The sequence below is a fragment of the Morchella sextelata genome, assembly GCF_020137385.1.
Source record: "Morchella sextelata strain SCLS chromosome Unknown scls_16, whole genome shotgun sequence".
NCBI classification, from domain to species: Eukaryota; Fungi; Ascomycota; class Pezizomycetes; order Pezizales; family Morchellaceae; genus Morchella; species Morchella sextelata.
In genome coordinates this window covers 809,392-827,338 of record NW_025408631.1, presented here as the reverse complement: position 1 = coordinate 827,338, position 17,947 = coordinate 809,392, and the positions used below count along the sequence as shown (strand labels likewise).

At 45.3% G+C, this 17,947-nt stretch overlaps 4 protein-coding genes across 4 annotated transcripts; 2 read left to right on the top strand and 2 right to left on the bottom strand.

Moving 5' to 3' along the window:
• Positions 1-4,189: 4,189 nt before the first annotated feature.
• On the top strand, positions 4,190-5,422 carry H6S33_003920 (uncharacterized protein; the record flags this gene model as incomplete). Its single annotated transcript, XM_044835270.1, has 1 exon — positions 4,190-5,422. The coding sequence occupies one exon, from the start codon at positions 4,190-4,192 to the stop codon at positions 5,420-5,422; it is 1,233 nt and encodes a 410-aa protein (XP_044691454.1).
• A 74-nt stretch (positions 5,423-5,496) lies between these two features.
• On the top strand, positions 5,497-8,979 carry H6S33_003919 (uncharacterized protein; the record flags this gene model as incomplete). Its single annotated transcript, XM_044835268.1, has 1 exon — positions 5,497-8,979. One exon carries the CDS (start codon positions 5,497-5,499, stop codon positions 8,977-8,979), a length of 3,483 nt encoding a protein of 1,160 aa, XP_044691453.1.
• A 1,460-nt stretch (positions 8,980-10,439) lies between these two features.
• On the bottom strand, positions 10,440-11,821 carry H6S33_003918 (uncharacterized protein; the record flags this gene model as incomplete). The annotated part of the gene is made up of 3 exons (XM_044835267.1): positions 10,440-10,471; positions 10,524-11,079; positions 11,153-11,821. The coding sequence occupies 3 exons, from the start codon at positions 11,819-11,821 to the stop codon at positions 10,440-10,442; spliced, it is 1,257 nt and encodes a 418-aa protein (XP_044691452.1).
• Positions 11,822-13,309: 1,488 nt separating this feature from the next.
• On the bottom strand, positions 13,310-15,141 carry H6S33_003917 (uncharacterized protein; the record flags this gene model as incomplete). Its single annotated transcript, XM_044835266.1, has 5 exons — positions 13,310-13,393; positions 13,448-14,034; positions 14,091-14,261; positions 14,366-14,684; positions 14,770-15,141. 5 exons carry the CDS (start codon positions 15,139-15,141, stop codon positions 13,310-13,312), a joined length of 1,533 nt encoding a protein of 510 aa, XP_044691451.1.
• Between the last annotated feature and the right edge of the window lie 2,806 nt (positions 15,142-17,947).

Sequence of the window (17,947 nt, the reverse complement as noted above, 5' to 3'; positions counted from 1 at the left end):
TGTATTTGCTTTGACTATTGCTTTAATAAAGGTATAAGGAATGCCATCCGGGCCGGTCGCCGAGTGCGCTGGACAGGAGTCGATTGCTTTATTAAGTTCTTCGGGGGTGACTATGTCGAAGGTGTTGCTAAGGTCAAAAGAGGGGGGTCTAATGTTTAGGGGGGGATGGTCGGGGGACGTCCGTTTCGAGGGGAAAAGTTGGGCTCTTAGAGCTTGACACTTCCCCGCAAACGTTTCTTCACCTTGTATGGTTGGTATGATTGTGTCTCTTCTTCTTCCTACGTTTAGGATTCTCCAGACTTCACTACCTTTCGCCTCGTTCATCGTCTTTTCCCGCTGGTCCGCTTTTGCTTTCCGGATCATGACTGTCCATTCCCTGCAAGCCTTCCGGTGTTCCTCCACGTGATTGGGTTTCCTTGTGTTCCTCGCCTTCCTTTCTGCTGCATTTACCTTTGCCTTCATTTGTTTCATTTCATCTGACCACCAGGAGTTGGCTCTTACCCCCTCCTTCGAGAGCGGTGTTACTATGCTGACTGTTGACCTGACCAGTTCTAGAAAGAAATCAACAGTCTGTTCCGTAAGTTCCTTGGTTTCCCATGCCTCTGCAGGGATGGAAATGTTTGACATGTGGTTTTCCAATAGCTTCCAGTCTGTTTGTCGCCACATTCGTCTTGGTACAAAAGGTGGTTTCTCCAAGTGTAAGTGAACGGAGGTTCTCCCATGGTCTGAGCCCGCTCCATAGGGTTCAGTGCTCCATCGTAGGTTGTGATCGAGTATTGGGCCTTTTACAAATGTAAGGTCGATGGTTGTGGGCCTTTTCCCTCTGTCTCTGGGGAAATGCGTAAAGACGCCTGGTTCGTTCAGGAGGGACAGTTTCTGTCGGGTTATCCACCGTTTTAGTCGTGCACCATTGGCGCGGTCTGCCCGAATGTTGTTTCTGTATTCATGTGAATTTACTCCGTACCACATTTGATGGTGGCAGTTGAAGTCTCCCATTACTAGACAATTATCAAGGGTTTGGATTGTACTTGCTATCTGAGCGAAGGGGCCACTTCGGCCTGGGGAGTATATGTTTAGGATTTGGGCTTTCTTGTTCTGGATTTCTACCGTAATCGATACTATGAAATTATCGTGTGTGTAGTGGTGTTTTGGTTTGAGGTTGGCATGTTTGCGGACGTATGTTGCGCATTTTGTGTTGGTATTGCTGGCTGTAAAAATATAAAAGAGGTTCGATTCTGGTGGGTATCCCTCTGCTGAGGTCCATGGTTCTTGTAATAATAGGAAATAAATACTAGAGTCTGTTTCCGCTTCTTCTATCGCCGCCTTGGTAATGAGTTCGCTCCGTGCACAATTGAGTTGGTGTGCGAGCGCGGTGGTTCGCGGCCTAAGCATTATTTGTCATGGGTTGGTCTTCTTCGGGAACGGGTGTGGCTCCGACTGGGGCGGTGGCTGGTACTTGAACTATCGACTCTTGGACGGGTGCGGCCGGTGGGTCTTGAGCGGGAGGGGCGTTTTCTTTTCCTTTGTTAAGGAATCGGCGTTTGACTCTTTCGGGGCATGCTGGGTCGGAGGCCTTATGGATTCCTTTGCAGTTCAGGCATCTGATTGGGGTGTGGGTGCATCTATAACCTCCTTGGCATTGATTGCATGGGTGGAAGCTGGTGAGGTGATCTCCGGCACAATGACCGCATCTCCCATTGTTTTTGCATTTCTCCTGGCGGTGACCGTATTCGAGGCACTTCGCGCATTGGGTGTCTGGGAAGGTTGGGAGGAAGGCCTCGATGTGGCAGCTTCGGTTAAAGAGGGATAGGAACTTAACTCCTAGTGTTTCCATTGTGACTTGTCCTGGGAGCGCGATGACCATTGATGAGTGGGTTTTCTCCATTCGAGTCTCTGCTCTGGAGATCCAGCGGGGAACCTGGGCAAGTTGGAAGTTTTCTCCATAGTTGCTTCTAATTTCGGATGCTACCAGTTGTCCTGCCTCGACGCCTTCCCCGACCGTCGTGGGGATTCCGTGAATAAGGAACTTTGACCATTTGGAGTTTGCCCTGATGATAGCGACTGGTACTTGTAGGGTGAGGAGAGCCTCCTCGATTTCTTTGGCGTATTCCATTGCCTTCGATGCTGGGGTGACAAACTTTGTTTCCAGGATAAAGTTATCCTTGGGTGTTTTCCTTGCTGAAATGAAGTGGCAGGATTCGTCCTGAATTCTTGAATTGACTAGGGTCCTGATCTCGGAGGGATTGACGTCGGATGGGGCAGTGGTTTCGATAATGATTTCTCTGTTGATTTTGGTATATTCTGGCTTGAAGAGAGGATCCGCTTTTGGCTTTGCAGACTTCTTTCTTCTCTCAACAACCTGGAAACTTCCTTGGGCAGGACCGGGGGCCGAGGCCACGGCGGCCCAGGTGCCTGCTTTCCATCCACGGGGGGGGGCTTGTTGGGGGGGTGCGGGTTGGGGGGCCTGAGGAGCTGCCTGAGGCGCTCCTTGGGGAACTGTTTGGGGGACCGCTGGAGGGGGCATCCTCTGTCCCTGCGGTTGTTGTGGTTTTCGCTGTTGTTGCTGCGGTTGCTGCGGTTGTGGTTGTGGTTGTGGTTGTTTGTTGAGGAGAAGATGGATCGCCGAGTGCATGCTGGTGATCATACTTGTTTGCGCCTCGATTTGGTGCCTCATTGTGTCCACTGTTCTCCGGAGTGTGGTCGTTTGCTCTTCGAGGATTTCCATCCTGTCGGTGGGTGGGCAGATTCGGCTGGTGGCATGTCTAATGGCCCAGGTAATGTAATTCAGGTCAGTCTGGGTGTGAGTGTCCAGGGGAACGATGCTTGGGTAGAGGTAATCAATTCTCGGTTGGTATGGGTCATTGTAGTCGGATTGTGTTGCAAAGGTCGAGGAGAATTCTTGTTCCTGAGCTCCGGATGGGGTTGGATCGGGAACCGGAGTATTCCTGTTCTGCGGAGGGGCTGTCCCTTGCTGGGAAGACTGGGTGAAAAAGGACTGGAGCGAGGCTTGTTGCGACATAATTGAATGTCCAGTTCTTCTGGCGGCGTGGAGTGATGTTTCGGAAAGGTTTCTTTTCCTTCCCTTTGGGAGGTCAAGGCTGGAGAATTCTTCGCTAGAAGCCAGTTTTCGTAGGTTTTCTTTCGCTTGGAACAACAAAACGCGACCGTACGATCGGGGGCGAAGTGGCTCGACCTGGTATGGTATACCAGGGTAAACCAAGAGGAATAAAAATAAGAAGTTATGAAGCGAGGTTTGTTATCAGGGAGTTCTTTGCGAGCCTTAGCGAGCAAGTAGAATACAGAGGTTGCGTAAAGAGAAAAGGAAAGAAAAGAAAACAGAAGAAAGCCGAGACAACGCCCCTTTATATATCCAGACCTCAACCCACAATGACTCATCTTCTCACGTAACAGAAACAGAAAGAACATAATAGAAACTCGCTTAAAAAATCCCACACACACTGCACAATCCTTCCTTTACATACTCTGACACTTCGCATAACCGAAACGTATGGCTGCCATTACACTAGGCTTCATTGCGAGTTGAATTGGATTGAGTATTTTTGGAGCAGAGTAAAACTCTATACCAGAACTCATTGTCAATTCACCCTTGATTCCCTCAGGATCAATGTACCAAAAGCTCTCGAAGCTGTTAAAGAAGACCTTATTTGGAAATACTGGTGGAGATCTCAAACAATTCTCAAGGTCTATACAGATGGGATAACACATGGTTCATGTAACGGCAGCTATGTATTTCGGCTAGGTGATGAACTGGGATAAAGGAAGGAGGTATTGTGTAGTGGAATTAGGATTTGTAATGGGGACTTCTGTTATGTTCTTTGGGTTTCTGTTACGCGAAGGTATTAGTCATCGTTGGATTATGGGTGGATATATAAGGGGGCGTTGTTTCGTGCTTTTGTTTGTTTTCCTTCTTCTCTTTCTTCTTTACGCAACCTCTGTATTTATTCCACGAATACTATTCTTGTCCGCACTACGTCATAGGGCTCTAATCGGTTTATCATACCAGGTAGAGCCACCCATAGTCCATAGTCAAAGCATACCTTTACGTCTACGTCCACGTCTACGTTACTACCTAGGTTGTATTCCTTGGCACTACAGTCTATCGCCTACGATCCCCGTGATACGTAGGTTGCGTCCTCTATCGCCAACCAATACAATACCATAGTTTACAATGTCGGAACATGCATCTATTGATTATCAACAACTCAGCGATAGTCTCCAAGCCCTTTTTCAAGCGCATCCACAGGTCGATGATGCTGTTGGAACTGAAGCCTATGCACTCCTCCAACAGTGCCAACATGGTCTTGCTCAATATGCAACGGATTTACAGGAGGTAGAAGCGGAGGCCGAGAGGGCGAGGAGAAGGTTTGAGCAAGATCTTGCTGCTGCCCGAGCTCAACAGGCTCCTGTTGAGGCTGTCGCCCCTGTGCAAGCACCCAACGAAGACAATGTCCCACCTGCACCCCCAGTACCACCCGTTACAGATACTACCTATCGGTCGGAGAAGCTTCCAGACCCTGAGGTATTCAAGGGGGATCGTGATCGAGAAAGGTTACACCTATTTAAGCAACAAATGAAGATTAAGCTATTGGGAAATGCCGATCGCTATCCTACGCTACAGTCTAAACTATCCTATGCATTCAGCAGATTGGAAGGCGTTGCCGCTAATCAGTTTTTACAATATGTTGGCGAAGAAGGTATTGCTTTACCCTCTATGCTACGATTTTATGAGATTTTGGATACTGCTTTCGGGGATCCCGATCGGATGCGTACGGCTAGGAGGAATCTTAGGAACATCCGTCAACGAAATCGAACGTTCGCCGATTATTTTGCTGAGTTCCAACGATATGCTGCTGAGTCAGGTATTGATGAAGTCTCTCGGATTGAGGCTTTGATGGAAGGTATTAATGCGGAACTCGATGAATCAATGATACACCATGACACTCCTGCAACGGTAAATGCTTGTGCGACACTTCTGCAACGGTTGGATAATCGTCGCCGAGCGGCAGAAGCTAAGCGAGGAGGTAAAAAACCTTGGACTACTACTACTACTACTTCGGCCCCTCGTCCTCCACCAGCAAGTCCTGTTTCTGCTCCCCGCGCTGCCGCCCCAGTCGCCAATGCACCTGTTACTGAAAGTCATCCCTCATCCCGCCCGGGAGGTGATGTACCAATGGATCTATCTGGAGGGCGTCGTCGCCCCTCCCCTACCGAAAGAAATGCCCGCTTAGTTGAGGGCCGATGTTTTTATTGTGGAGGTGTTGGACATATGGTTAGAGATTGCCCCCAAGCGAGGGCAACTGGAAATCAACCAAGGAGGCCTGTGATGAGAGGAGCGGCGTTGACAGTGGAAGAAAATGACGGAAGCGATAACGAGTCAGCAAAAGATTTGTCCCTGCACTAAGTGGCTTAGCCCAGGGACCATTTAAGGATTTTTCTAGGATGTGTATTTCTGGTTTTTCGGTATCAGAGGAGGAAATGGATGGAAATCAACTTGTAGTAACTTGTTCGATTTCACAGAATAAAAATTCTTTTATACCTACCTACGCCCTTATTGATACCGGAGCATCAGGATATGCTTTTATTGATGAATCTTTTGCACGCCACAACAATCTTATAATGACCCCACTTAAAATACCTCGTCATGTAGACGTTATAGATGGAAGGCCTATTAAGTCAGGAAAAATTACCCACATCGTCGATGTCTCGTTAGACATTCATGGTCATCGGGAAGTTGCGCCATGTTTTGTAACAAAGTTAGGACATTATCCGATTGTGATGGGGATACCTTGGATGCGACGACATGATGTTACGATTCGACCAAAAGAAAATCTACTTGTTTTTGACTCTCGAAGCTGTTGTCAATACTGTTCACTCAGTGGAACTGCAGTTATTGTTCATGGCATCTCGATTCCCTTACCGGAACACCATACGGTCATCGTTTCAGCAACTGAAAAATCTACGGTCAACATTGAACAATTAGTACCGAAAGAGTTTCACCATCGTCTCCATATGTTTAAAGAATACGATGCTTCAATTCTCCCACCACATCGACCATCCCATGACATCGAGATAGTACTGGAAGAAGGTAAACGACCACCATATGGACCTATATATGGATTGTCTCAGATTGAACTGAAAGCACTACGGGAATATCTTAATGAAAATTTACCCAAAGGATTCATCCGAGCCAGTGAATCACCAGCGGGAGCACCTATATTGTTCGTAAAGAAAAACGATGGAACTCTTCGACTTTGTGTTGACTATCGAGGTCTAAATGCGATTACAATCAAAAATCGATATCCGTTACCATTGTTAAAGGAAACCCTAGCTAAGCTGTCAAGAGCAAAATACTATACAAAGTTGGATTTACGCTGGGGATATAATCAAATCAGGATAGCGGAGGGAGATGAATGGAAAACGGCATTTCGGACTCGATATGGACATTTCGAATATACAGTAATGCCATTTGGATTAGCTAATGCCCCTGCTACATTTCAACATTGGATCAATGATATTCTACGTCCCTACCTCGATCAATTCGTAACGGCATACTTAGACGATATCCTTATCTATTCCGAAACTTTATCAGAACATAAAGAACACATTCAAAGGATTTTAAAGGTACTTGATGAGAATCATGTTCACCTTAAACCTGAAAAATGTGAATTTATGGTTCAAGAAACGAAATATCTCGGTTTAATCCTTACTCCGAATGGGAATAGAATGGACCCAAAGAAAGTTATCGATGTCTTGGAATGGACCACACCAATAAATCTTCGTGATGTTCAAGTATTTCTAGGATTTGCAAATTTCTATCGGCGATTCATTCTAGGATATTCGAAAATTGTTGCTCCACTTACAGCCTTGACGAAAAAGAATGTTAAATTTGATTGGACGGATGAAAGGGAGGAAGCATTTCAAACTTTGAAAAAGATGTTTATAACGGCGCCAATCCTAGCTCATTTTAATCCGGATCGAAAGATTGTGATAGAAACCGATGCGTCCGACTATGTCTCAGCAGGAATCCTATCTCAACGCGATAACGAAGGAATCCTACATCCAGTCGCTTTCTTCTCAAAGAAACACTCTCCTGCAGAATGTAACTACGAAATATACGATAAAGAACTTTTAGCAATTATACGATGCTTCGAAGAATGGCGACATCATCTGGAGGGAGCTCAATTTCCAATTGAAGTTCTTAGCGACCATCGGAATCTTGAGTATTTTATGACAACAAAATTATTAAATCGTCGACAAGCCCGTTGGTCCGAATTTCTTTCACGTTTTGATTTCGTTATACAATTTCGGCCAGGAAAACAAGGAACAAAACCAGATGCATTAACTAGGAGGTCAGGTGACCTACCTAAAGAGGGGGATGAACGGTTGACGCATCAGAGTCAAGTGATTCTGAAACGAAAAAATTTGGATACTAAGCTAAGTTTGTTCGCGGGTTCTTTGTCAAATGAATCCGCTGAAGGAGCGTCCACTGTAGAGGAGTTATTTTTAAAAGCTTACCAAGTGGATAGTTTCCCAAACAAGGTCCTCAATATGCTTCGGAATGGCATACGCCACTCAAACAAAATCTCACTTGCCGAATGTATGGAAGATAACAACGGTCGGCTGCTTTATCGAGGCATGCTATATGTACCAGACGACGATGACCTTCGACTAAGGCTTTTAAAAGAATACCACGACAAACCATCTGCAGGACATCCGGGTAGAGCGAAGACTCTGGAACTCCTAAGTCGAGAATATTACTGGCCACAGATGCGGAAGTTTGTCGATCAGTATATTAGGAATTGCAATGTGTGCACCCGTAGCAAGGCATCACACAATGCACCTTATGGAGTACTTCGCCCCATGCCGATTCCCAATGGACCCTGGACAGATGTCTCGATGGATTTTGTGACTGATCTTCCTGAGAGCGATGGATACAATGCAATCTTGGTTGTGGTGGATAGACTAACCAAGATGCGACATTTAATACCGACGACTAAAGAGGCAAATTCAAGGGAAGTAGCGAGGCTATATATCGATAATATTTGGAAGTTACACGGATTACCAGATACTATTGTATCCGATCGAGGAACACAGTTCGTTGCAGAATTCTGGAGGTCGCTTTGTGATCGATTGGAAATATCACCAAAATTCTCTACCGCATTCCACCCTCAAACAGATGGACAAACGGAAAGAATTAATGCCGTAATGGAACAGTACCTCCGAAGCTATGTTTCCTATCAACAGGATGATTGGGCTCGAATGTTACCAATGGCTGAATTTGCAACAAACAATCATGCCTCCGAAACAACAAAGGTCTCCCCATTCTATGCCAATTCAGGAAGAAATCCAAGAATGACTTTTGGCCCTTTGGAACATGGTCGAACGACGGCGGAGGATCAAGCGAATCATATTGCAAGGGAAATGAAGGATGTAATAGATTTTCTAAAAGAAGAGATGTTTCGAGCGCAAAAGATACAAGAAGAATCAGCCAATAGGAATCGGACTCCAGCTCCTCGATATCATTTAGGAGATAAGGTTTTCCTATCGACTCGTCATATTCTAACCAAACGACCTTCCAAGAAATTCGACTGGAAACGTATTGGACCGTATAACGTTAAACGAATGGTCAATCCCTATACCTATGAATTAGAACTTCCTCGTTCGATGAAAATACATCCAGTATTCCACGTTTCGTTATTGTCGCCCGCAGCCAATGATCCCTTGCCCGGTCAGGAACAACTACCTCCACCTCCAGTTGAAACTGAAGGACAGGAAGAGTGGGAGGTTGAAGATATCTTGAATTCGAGGAAACGAAGAGGAAGATTTGAGTATTTGGTACGGTATATGGGATATGATGAAGCCTCCTGGCAACCACTATCGGACCTTGAGCATTCACCTGATATCGTTAAACGATTCCACGAACGGTATCCAGGAAAGCCCAAGCCTACCAGGAGGTAGGCCTTAGAGGGGGGCGTGGTCTGTAACGGCAGCTATGTATTTCGGCTAGGTGATGAACTGGGATAAAGGAAGGAGGTATTGTGTAGTGGAATTAGGATTTGTAATGGGGACTTCTGTTATGTTCTTTGGGTTTCTGTTACGCGAAGGTATTAGTCATCGTTGGATTATGGGTGGATATATAAGGGGGCGTTGTTTCGTGCTTTTGTTTGTTTTCCTTCTTCTCTTTCTTCTTTACGCAACCTCTGTATTTATTCCACGAATACTATTCTTGTCCGCACTACGTCATAGGGCTCTAATCGGTTTATCATACCAGGTAGAGCCACCCATAGTCCATAGTCAAAGCATACCTTTACGTCTACGTCCACGTCTACGTTACTACCTAGGTTGTATTCCTTGGCACTAAAGTCTATCGCCTACGATCCCCGTGATAGTTCACCAGAGATCTATAAGGCATATAAGATTTACAAAAGTCATAGAAGACCTTCAGAAGTGGGACTAGGACTACACGATGGGCTTAATATTCCTTCTAGTAGGCAGGAGGAAGCTGAAGTAATGGTGGAGGCCGATACAGAAAGAAAGCTAAGGGCTGATGGTAGGAAATATTTACTTTGAAATTGTGAAATGATCTTATTGTACCTTTATTTTTGGTTTTAGGAAAAAATGGACTTCAAATTTGGATTCCTTGCGTAATTTAGGTCCTAGAACAATATATGAACACATGTAACGATTGGGTGGTTGATCTCTAGACCCGCCCCGTTAAGGTACTCGAAGGGGGACGGGGCGAGGATCACAGGATATCACTCTCTGTCTTGGTGGATCGGTTGTTGCAACCCATGCGGGCGTGACACCTCCAAAGTCTGAGCCGGTGTGGGCTTATGACTTTTCGAGCCATATGTAAACCATGAAGACGTTGTCCGATCATTGACATGAGGTCTTTGCGCGCCACCATGTCTCACTTCTCTTAGCCGAATTAATAAAGTACTGGGTCCGAGTCCGCATCGCCAGACTAAGGGATAAAACTCGCCTTTATTGGTCAAGCCTCATATGCAAATTTTACTATTTTTCGGGTTTTGGAGTTTGAATACTATCATATCTATGATCTCTACTTGAGTCTACTACAGTACTGTACATCATCATAAAAGTTGCTATTTTAACACTTCACAAATGATCAAGAGAATTATTCAGTATTATCAATTGCTTTTATGACGGGGGGCGGGTCGTTTTTGATCTCAGCGAACTGTACCCTACCTTGCAAGAATCAAAGTAATACAAATACTTCTCCGATCTAATTGGTCAAGCCCCATTTTTTCACTTTTGATTGAACTAGAGTAGGTTACGGATTTCCACATTTTCGCACTTCGAGTATTGCAAGGTTAATATTTAATTATCATTAGTTAGCAAACCTTTACGACTACTGACAATCTCACCAACACCTCTAGAGATTTATAGCCGACCACCCTTTAACTGTCCCACTTATGTGCTACCATACCCTCTAATGAAATGTCAGTTGAGTGAGTTTGGAATACATGTGTTTATGATCCTACCTGGTGGACTTGTTTCAACAGGAGCTTTTCCAACTTCTTTCCAGTTCGTACTAAGAGCGGTTCCATTGCTCTCGACATAGCTCTTCATCATGGCCCTCCTAGTGTCTTCATCCGCATCTTTATAGAGCTTTTTAAAAAAATGGTTTACTGGATCTCCACTCTCGGCTTCGCTATCGTATTCTCCACCCTCTTCCGCATCGACAGCTTCACCTTCTGCAACGTCCTTATTCTTTTTAGAGCGTGTGAGATCTTTTGCAACCTTATCCCAATCCTTTGGCCCTGACTTTGAGGATGTGGGATAAAGCGGTAGATCTACTTTAGCCATTGAGGTAGGAGTTGCAGACGTTGTGGGGAGTGGGATTGTTCCGATTCCTTGGGTTGCCTCAGATGCCTCGAGATCCCCCCATTTTTGTCCCGGAATTTGTTTCTCAAGCTTGATCTCAATTTTCGTTGGTAAGATTGCACACGATGACTTGTCGGCCTTAACAGGGTACAAGAGAGGATCGAGGTCGAAGGTGAACTCGGGCCCGGACGGCAGTGGGAAGGCGATTGAGAGCTATTGTTTTGGATAAATCGATTAGGACAAGATCGATCTAATACTCCATTATACGAAGAAAAGAGGAGTATACCGATGTGTTTTTTATCTCTACCGTAGCTTCGTCCTTTGGTACACCTTTGACATAGATTGTAATGACGATATGGGTAGCGGTTTGATACCATTCGTGTCGAATCTTGCTGGGCGGAGTCACTACACCTTTGGGATGAGCAATCGGCGGGGTTACAGCCTGCGCAACTGTTTGCCCCAATAGGCCAGTCTGGCCATCCTTTTTCTCGCTGGTCACTTTGGGAATTTCCACGTCGGGGATCTCCTTCACGGTAACTTCCCTAGTGATATCGTCCTCATCCACTTTGGCAAGTTGCATCTCAAGCTTGCCTTTCCAGATGCCAACGAGGTTCTTGTCTTTGTCGTTACTAGCCTTTTTCTCTGCTTCATTGAAGCAGAAACCGGCGTCCCCTAGCTTTCCTTCCATAAGCAAGGATATCCCTCGGCGGAGCTGGGCGACACCAATGAGTTCTCGTTTTCCTCGCTTATTGGCAAGGACAACAGCTAACTCGGCATCACGTAGTGCGGAAGCATAATTTGATGAACGTTGATAAGCAGTGGAACGCTTTAAGTAATAATCTGGAGACTCGGGGGTCTGCCTCAGAGCTTGGGTGTACAAATCAATCGCTTGAGCATAGTTTTGAGAGTTGAGCGCTTTGGAGCCTTGATCGGCGAGAGTTGCTGGAGAAGGCATTACTATTGATTGTGAGATAGGTGGTAATGGTCTGGTATTTATAGATTTGTAGGCGTGTGGATGGATAGGTGGATGGTTCGATGTTATGGGTGCGGGGAACTGATTTGAACTAAAATAATGGTGTTGTAGGGCTACATGCACCTAAATGTCAACTGTAGGTACATAAGCTCATCCCCATAGATAGAAGTAGCTAGAACCTTCTACTTTTTAGGCCTGCCGATCCTCCCAAGCAGGAAAGCAGAACTCCCGGAAGAGGTTGATACAGGTCACAGCGCTTCATGGCGAGATCTAGAGAGGTGTCAATAGTGATATGTACCAAAAGTGGTGTTAGCAACAACTCGCATCTTGATGCTGCCCACCATGGCTAAACATTAGTGCAGCCAAATCCAGAACATACCGTCAAGTTGGCCTACCGCAGAATCTCAGGAATAACGAATCGGACTGGGCTGGAATACCACTTACCCATTGGTCAAGATGACCAAAAGTTACGCTTTGGGTCTGTGGGATTGAGGCTCAACAAGCATTTGACCAATCCGAAGGCCAATATTCCAGTCCAGTTCGATTCGTTATTCCTGAGATTTTGCGGTACTCTACTCTACTTTGAGTACTCTACATATATGTATGTGCCTACATATATTCGGCAGTGCCTACATAGTACATGTACTTTCCTGACGTTTGTAAACTGAACGTCTATTGCATATCATGGTATGCAATGGCACAAGTGTCAGGAATTACTCTCCTCTACAAATACCCTGCATATGTAGAGTATGTACAACGCTCTGGCATTAAGTGAGCGAACTAAATGGGGTGTTGACAGGTGAGGATCCGTTCACTAAATGCCAGAGACTTGTACCTACATTCATCCCTTGCTTGGCAACGAGATCCCACCAGAGCTCTACCCTAAAAAGAAATTTCGATTATCACGTGACTTGTTTGATATGTAGTATCAGACTGCAGGAACGATTCGAAATAACCCAAAGGCCTGTGGTATGATATTTGCGTTAAATTCTACAGAGTCGAGTATTTATTAGTTAGATCCGTAAGGTAATCGTGGTAGCACGGAGTGGCAGCCAGGAGGTCATCCACCCCGTTCATCACTTTGAACCGCGCTTATCAACCACATGAAGTTTTGCTAGGAGTAAATATCCGAGTACAGAAAGATCAACATTAACATAAGTCTCGAGTCCTCGAGAAGAAGAAAAATACAAATAGGTGGAATCAAGTTTAAGAAAAGTAATAGAACATAACAGGCCAGCAGCTAGATCAAAGAAATATCCGGAATAAATAGGGCAAATGATGTATAGGCCGTCAAAGTCATCCAGAAATGTGGGCAATAAAATGGAAAACGGGATCCCTAGAGTAGACACGGAGGAGAACACTGCACAGTTCGAGCTCCCCTTATGTAGTAATAAAAGTAAAACTTAAAGGGGTAAGAAAATATCGCATGTCCAACGCATCACCGGGACTATCTTTGAATTGATGGCATATTTAAAATACCGTGCCATCTGACAATATCATAATTGGAGGCTCCTTAGTGTTTGGTCTAGAGACCTCTGCAAGCTCTCTTCCACCCTAAAAGATCGACTTAGAGACTATCACATTATTATTTCGGAAATATCCACTTACCTTCCAAGTACCCGCCTCCAACATTTGCGCCAAAGTCAATTGATCGCCATTCCTCAAGTCCAGCAAGTTATTAACTTCACCCAACAGCATATCCAAAAACCCCAATGTGCAAGCTCTCCATTCGATAATTACATCGTCTTCAGGCCCGAACAAAGGTACGACCTCAACATTGGGCTGGCCCGCTTTTTTTGCGTTTGCATGGTATGCCTGGATGCCCCTTTCCATCTGTGGTTGCTTCAAGGTCAAAAGTCCAGTGTCTATTAGAAGGCCGCCGTTACGATACTCCGGAAGACCAGTGAGAAGCTGCTCGCCTGCCCACATCACCCCCATCAGTTTTGACATCGGAACCATAAGAGAATAGGTAAGCCATTGAGTGAGTTTGTGAAAGGGAACAATGCGTTCCCAACCCGGTGCAGGGGGCATTGAAGAACAGGGCCATGCATCGCCCAAAGAAACGCCATCAAACTGAGTACGTGATTGAGGCCAAATCGGTGCAAGTCCCTCCATCAGAACGTTCCATAATGTGGGGATTGGGATTACCGGTGTTACACCGAATTTCTGTGTTGTGGAATGTTGCAAAAGGTAGTCTAGAAAGCCTGGTTAGGATGGTAATGTCAAACAGTCATCATGGTTTGAGACGTACCAAGCATATTTCCAGGGCGCGAGTCTACCCCGAAAAAATCCTGATTGTCTAAAGCTTCTCCCAACTTTATCAAAAGCGATGACCGACCCTCGAGGCCATCCATGGGATTGCTATCTGAAATCTGCAGGCCTCTTGCAAGAATCTCAACGGTCAGTCCCTTCAACGCCATCCCTACAGAGCATTATTCAAGGTCAGTCAATGTTGATCCCGATAATCGAGCACGTGAGCGGAGCTCCAGAGAGCTTGATGTTTATGGAATAGCTAGAAAAACCCACCATCAACCTGCTCTTTTTGCTCAGGATTGCTACTAAAAAGACCCTCTTTGAACATGTCTAAACTTGCTACAGCTAGTCCCTCACTTCTGCGATATATTTTGCCATTGTCCTGAGACTTGTACTGCCACTTGGTGCCAGCGCCAGCATCAAGCAACACAGAAACTAGAAAGAGATCAATCAATCTTCTTGTTTGCTCTGCTGTATCCACACTCGATGGCCATGATTTTATCAATTGGTCGATTCGAGGCCGTCCGCCAACCTCAAAGTGCTGCCAGCGACCATGGGGAGGAATTGTGTGGTAGTCAGGTGCGTAATCTCTCTGTATTTCCCGATCCAGCACAAGCAAAATCAGTTATATACCCAGAGACAAAGTGTAAAGAAATGCCAGAGTGAAGAAATGGTACCTTTATAATAGAAACCACGTATTCCGCAACGTCCTTAAACTTTTCCATATCCACAGTAAAATTGGTCAACTGGTTTTTAAGAGCAGCCTGAATTACGAATTTCGATCGTTCTCTGACGGCATAAATGCTCCTAAGATAGCCCGAAGGGTCCATACCTGGATCAGGCGCGGGAGGTAATTCTATCGAAGGGATTGCTGGCAACGGAGGGGAGGCATTTCCAGACGACGAAGATCTCCCTGGTTGACCTGTCGTGGGGGACCTGATAGTACTTGCCAGGGAAGTCTGAGAACCTTTCCTACCGGGTTTACTTCCAGTGCTATCCGATGTGACGGAATTCGCTCTAGATCCGTTCTTCTTAGAGAAAAGACCCATCACCACCTGCCTTTATTTTCTTGTTTTGTTTGTTTCGTTTGTCGGTGATGGTGTCCCAGAGAAAGGGGGGGAAGAAAAGCAAGAAGATAGGACTCAATAGTAATTACCTATATTTCTGGTGGTCACGTTGAGTGTAGGGGAAAGTAGGAGAAATCACGCAGTGGAAGCTGTGATATCACTTGTGGTAGTGGTAGCAGCAGCAAAGGAAAGATTGTGAGGGAACGGAAAGGAGGAGAGGAGGAGAGGAGGAGAAGTGGGAGAGGGTCCAGAAAGGGAGAACCACGACCAGAAGGGAAGCACCGGCAGCAGGCCTAAGAGATGCGGCTGTGAATCAAGCAGATGCGCGGGGTTCCCAGCAGCAAGCAGGAGAGGATCTCCCCGGCAGAGTGCAGAATAGGTTCATCAATCTGCTCAACAGTAATACCTGGTACTAAGGCAGATATATCCAACCTGGAAAACAGAAACACTTAGAATCGAAGTTACACACTGTAATTAGAGCAGTAGAACAAGCAAATTTTTGTTGGAGGTTCTTTGTCAAAAGAGTATTGTAGCGGCCATAGGCACTGATTGATGTACACTGCCAATCCGGTTGCTGCATCACACCGAAGAACGACGCCAGCTGCCACATTTCATCTAGGCATTTCGAATCTTGGGAAACTAGATAGTTAGAGTACATACATACATACAGGTTTGTATCGATGAATTGCCGAAATAGACGCGCCTGCAGACCGAGACAGAGAGGCCAGAGCACGAGCAGTTGTTTAACCAAGAACTTAGAACCCAGGAGGTTGTTTGGCGGGTAGCCACTTACTACTTTTATCCCTAGCCCACGACTAAGTAGGACTAGACCGTTTAGACCTTCTCCTGACCACTCATTTAACTCCATGCCAGTGCAACAATGCAGCTTGCACCTCTCTTTAGCGGCATTGCCAACTTTACTAGTAGAGTACTTGTACTCTACTCTACATCAAGTAGAGTACATGTAGGCACATGTATTTACTCCATGTATGTGCATTGTACGTACCTGCATATGTATATGTCTGCAGTTTGTAGATAAAATACTGAAAAGTGAGGTTATGTATTTGTATATATGCGCTCTATACACACACTTGATCCTCTAAGCTCAGCAACGCTTTGGTATCGTTGTTACAGTTCGATATTCCTCTCCAATAGCCTGATCAATTCTTCTAATCCTTTATCAATGACACAATCATGCATAGGTCTGTACTTTATTTTGTCTTCTTCTACCAAACGTAATAAACGAGGAATGGCCCTTGCTCGTTCAGTCGATTTACAACAGGGATTGTGAGTCTTCCCTCCAGGCTCCGGTGTCCTGAATCATGAGTAAGAATGGATATCTGCTATTGATAGACAGGGAGGTTTAAGCCAGAGAAATTTAAAGAGCTTGGCTGCTCTACTCCTTTGTTTTGTTCGTTAACACGGTCCAGTGGTACTCGTCAAGTTCCAGTGAAGGACAGTCGTCAATACTCTGTGTGATGTACCTACATACATGTACCTACTCTACTCTACGCTAGAGGTCCAGCAGAGTCTACCCTACGGCCGCGGGTACAGTCTACCTCCGCTATACCGAATGCCAATAAAGCCACAAATCTGCTATTACGAACGGGTTTTGGTGATCCGAGTTTCAATTTCACATAGAAAATGATGGAATATTATCTGCTGTACCGAATAATCTGCTGCATCGAACAAGAAATTTTGGAATATGCAGGTTCGTTATCCCTTGGACGGATGAAACTGTCAAATTCGCAGCTTGCCTTTTTGAGCTAATACTAGCCTAAGCAGGTATCTAACACTTATTTTTGATTCGCTCTAGGTCTATTATCAACCATTAAGAGCAACGGATATACCCAACTGTGCGTGCACGGTCCAGGCTGCGAATTTGATGATTTCATCCGTCTAAGGATAGCGGAGGGAGACTGTACTCGGAGTCTATCCTTACGCCGGCAAAATACATGTAGAACGCCTTCCAATCCAGGGTCTACCCAAGCGAGAAGACTAGCAGAAAAGAGGCCCTTGCGCTCAATCTTCAATAGGTAATAGCGCCGGAGGCAACCGCCAGCTCATTAACAAGTATCATAACAATTTTGTTTGGATGTAACTTAACTCATGTATGTGTAGTAAACTCAAATACCTGTGACTTTATGGATGTAACTTAACTAATACGTGTAGTATATCCCAATACCTGTGACTTTACTCTAGAGTAGAGGACGGTAGAGAAGGCGCAACGGATCATCAAGCTATGTAGGTAGAGTACATTAATACTGTTACGAATCCCCAGTTGCCAGAAGTGTTTTACACCAATTTATTGTTCTACACAATTCTGTATACATCCTCCTCGTATACTTACTTACACACACTTGTCGAAAACACGCACATAAATTCATAGAGTGTATATTACAGCACGTATCATATATAATCTATAAGTCTCTGCTTTACTTCCATTCCCCACCTCCCACCCTCCCCCCGCCCATCTTCCTATACAGGAAGAGTTTTGTATAGCGAGGCTTCTGATAAGTACAAGTACATGTACTCTAGTGAAATAAAGCACAATAATAAGCTACAGATTCTGGTAGAATTAATGCGAGAGTGGGTTTTCCGTGACCCGATAGTCCCATTGGCCCTCAAAGGAATTTTTGCAGTGAGCACGGGCCAAGAAACCCACCCTTTTAGTTCTGACTTTCGCAATAATTCTACCGGATACTGTACATGTAACCTGGCAAGTGCCATGATGAAAGGCTTAGTACATGTACCTACAACAATACCCGGTTAGGCTAGGTGCAAATAT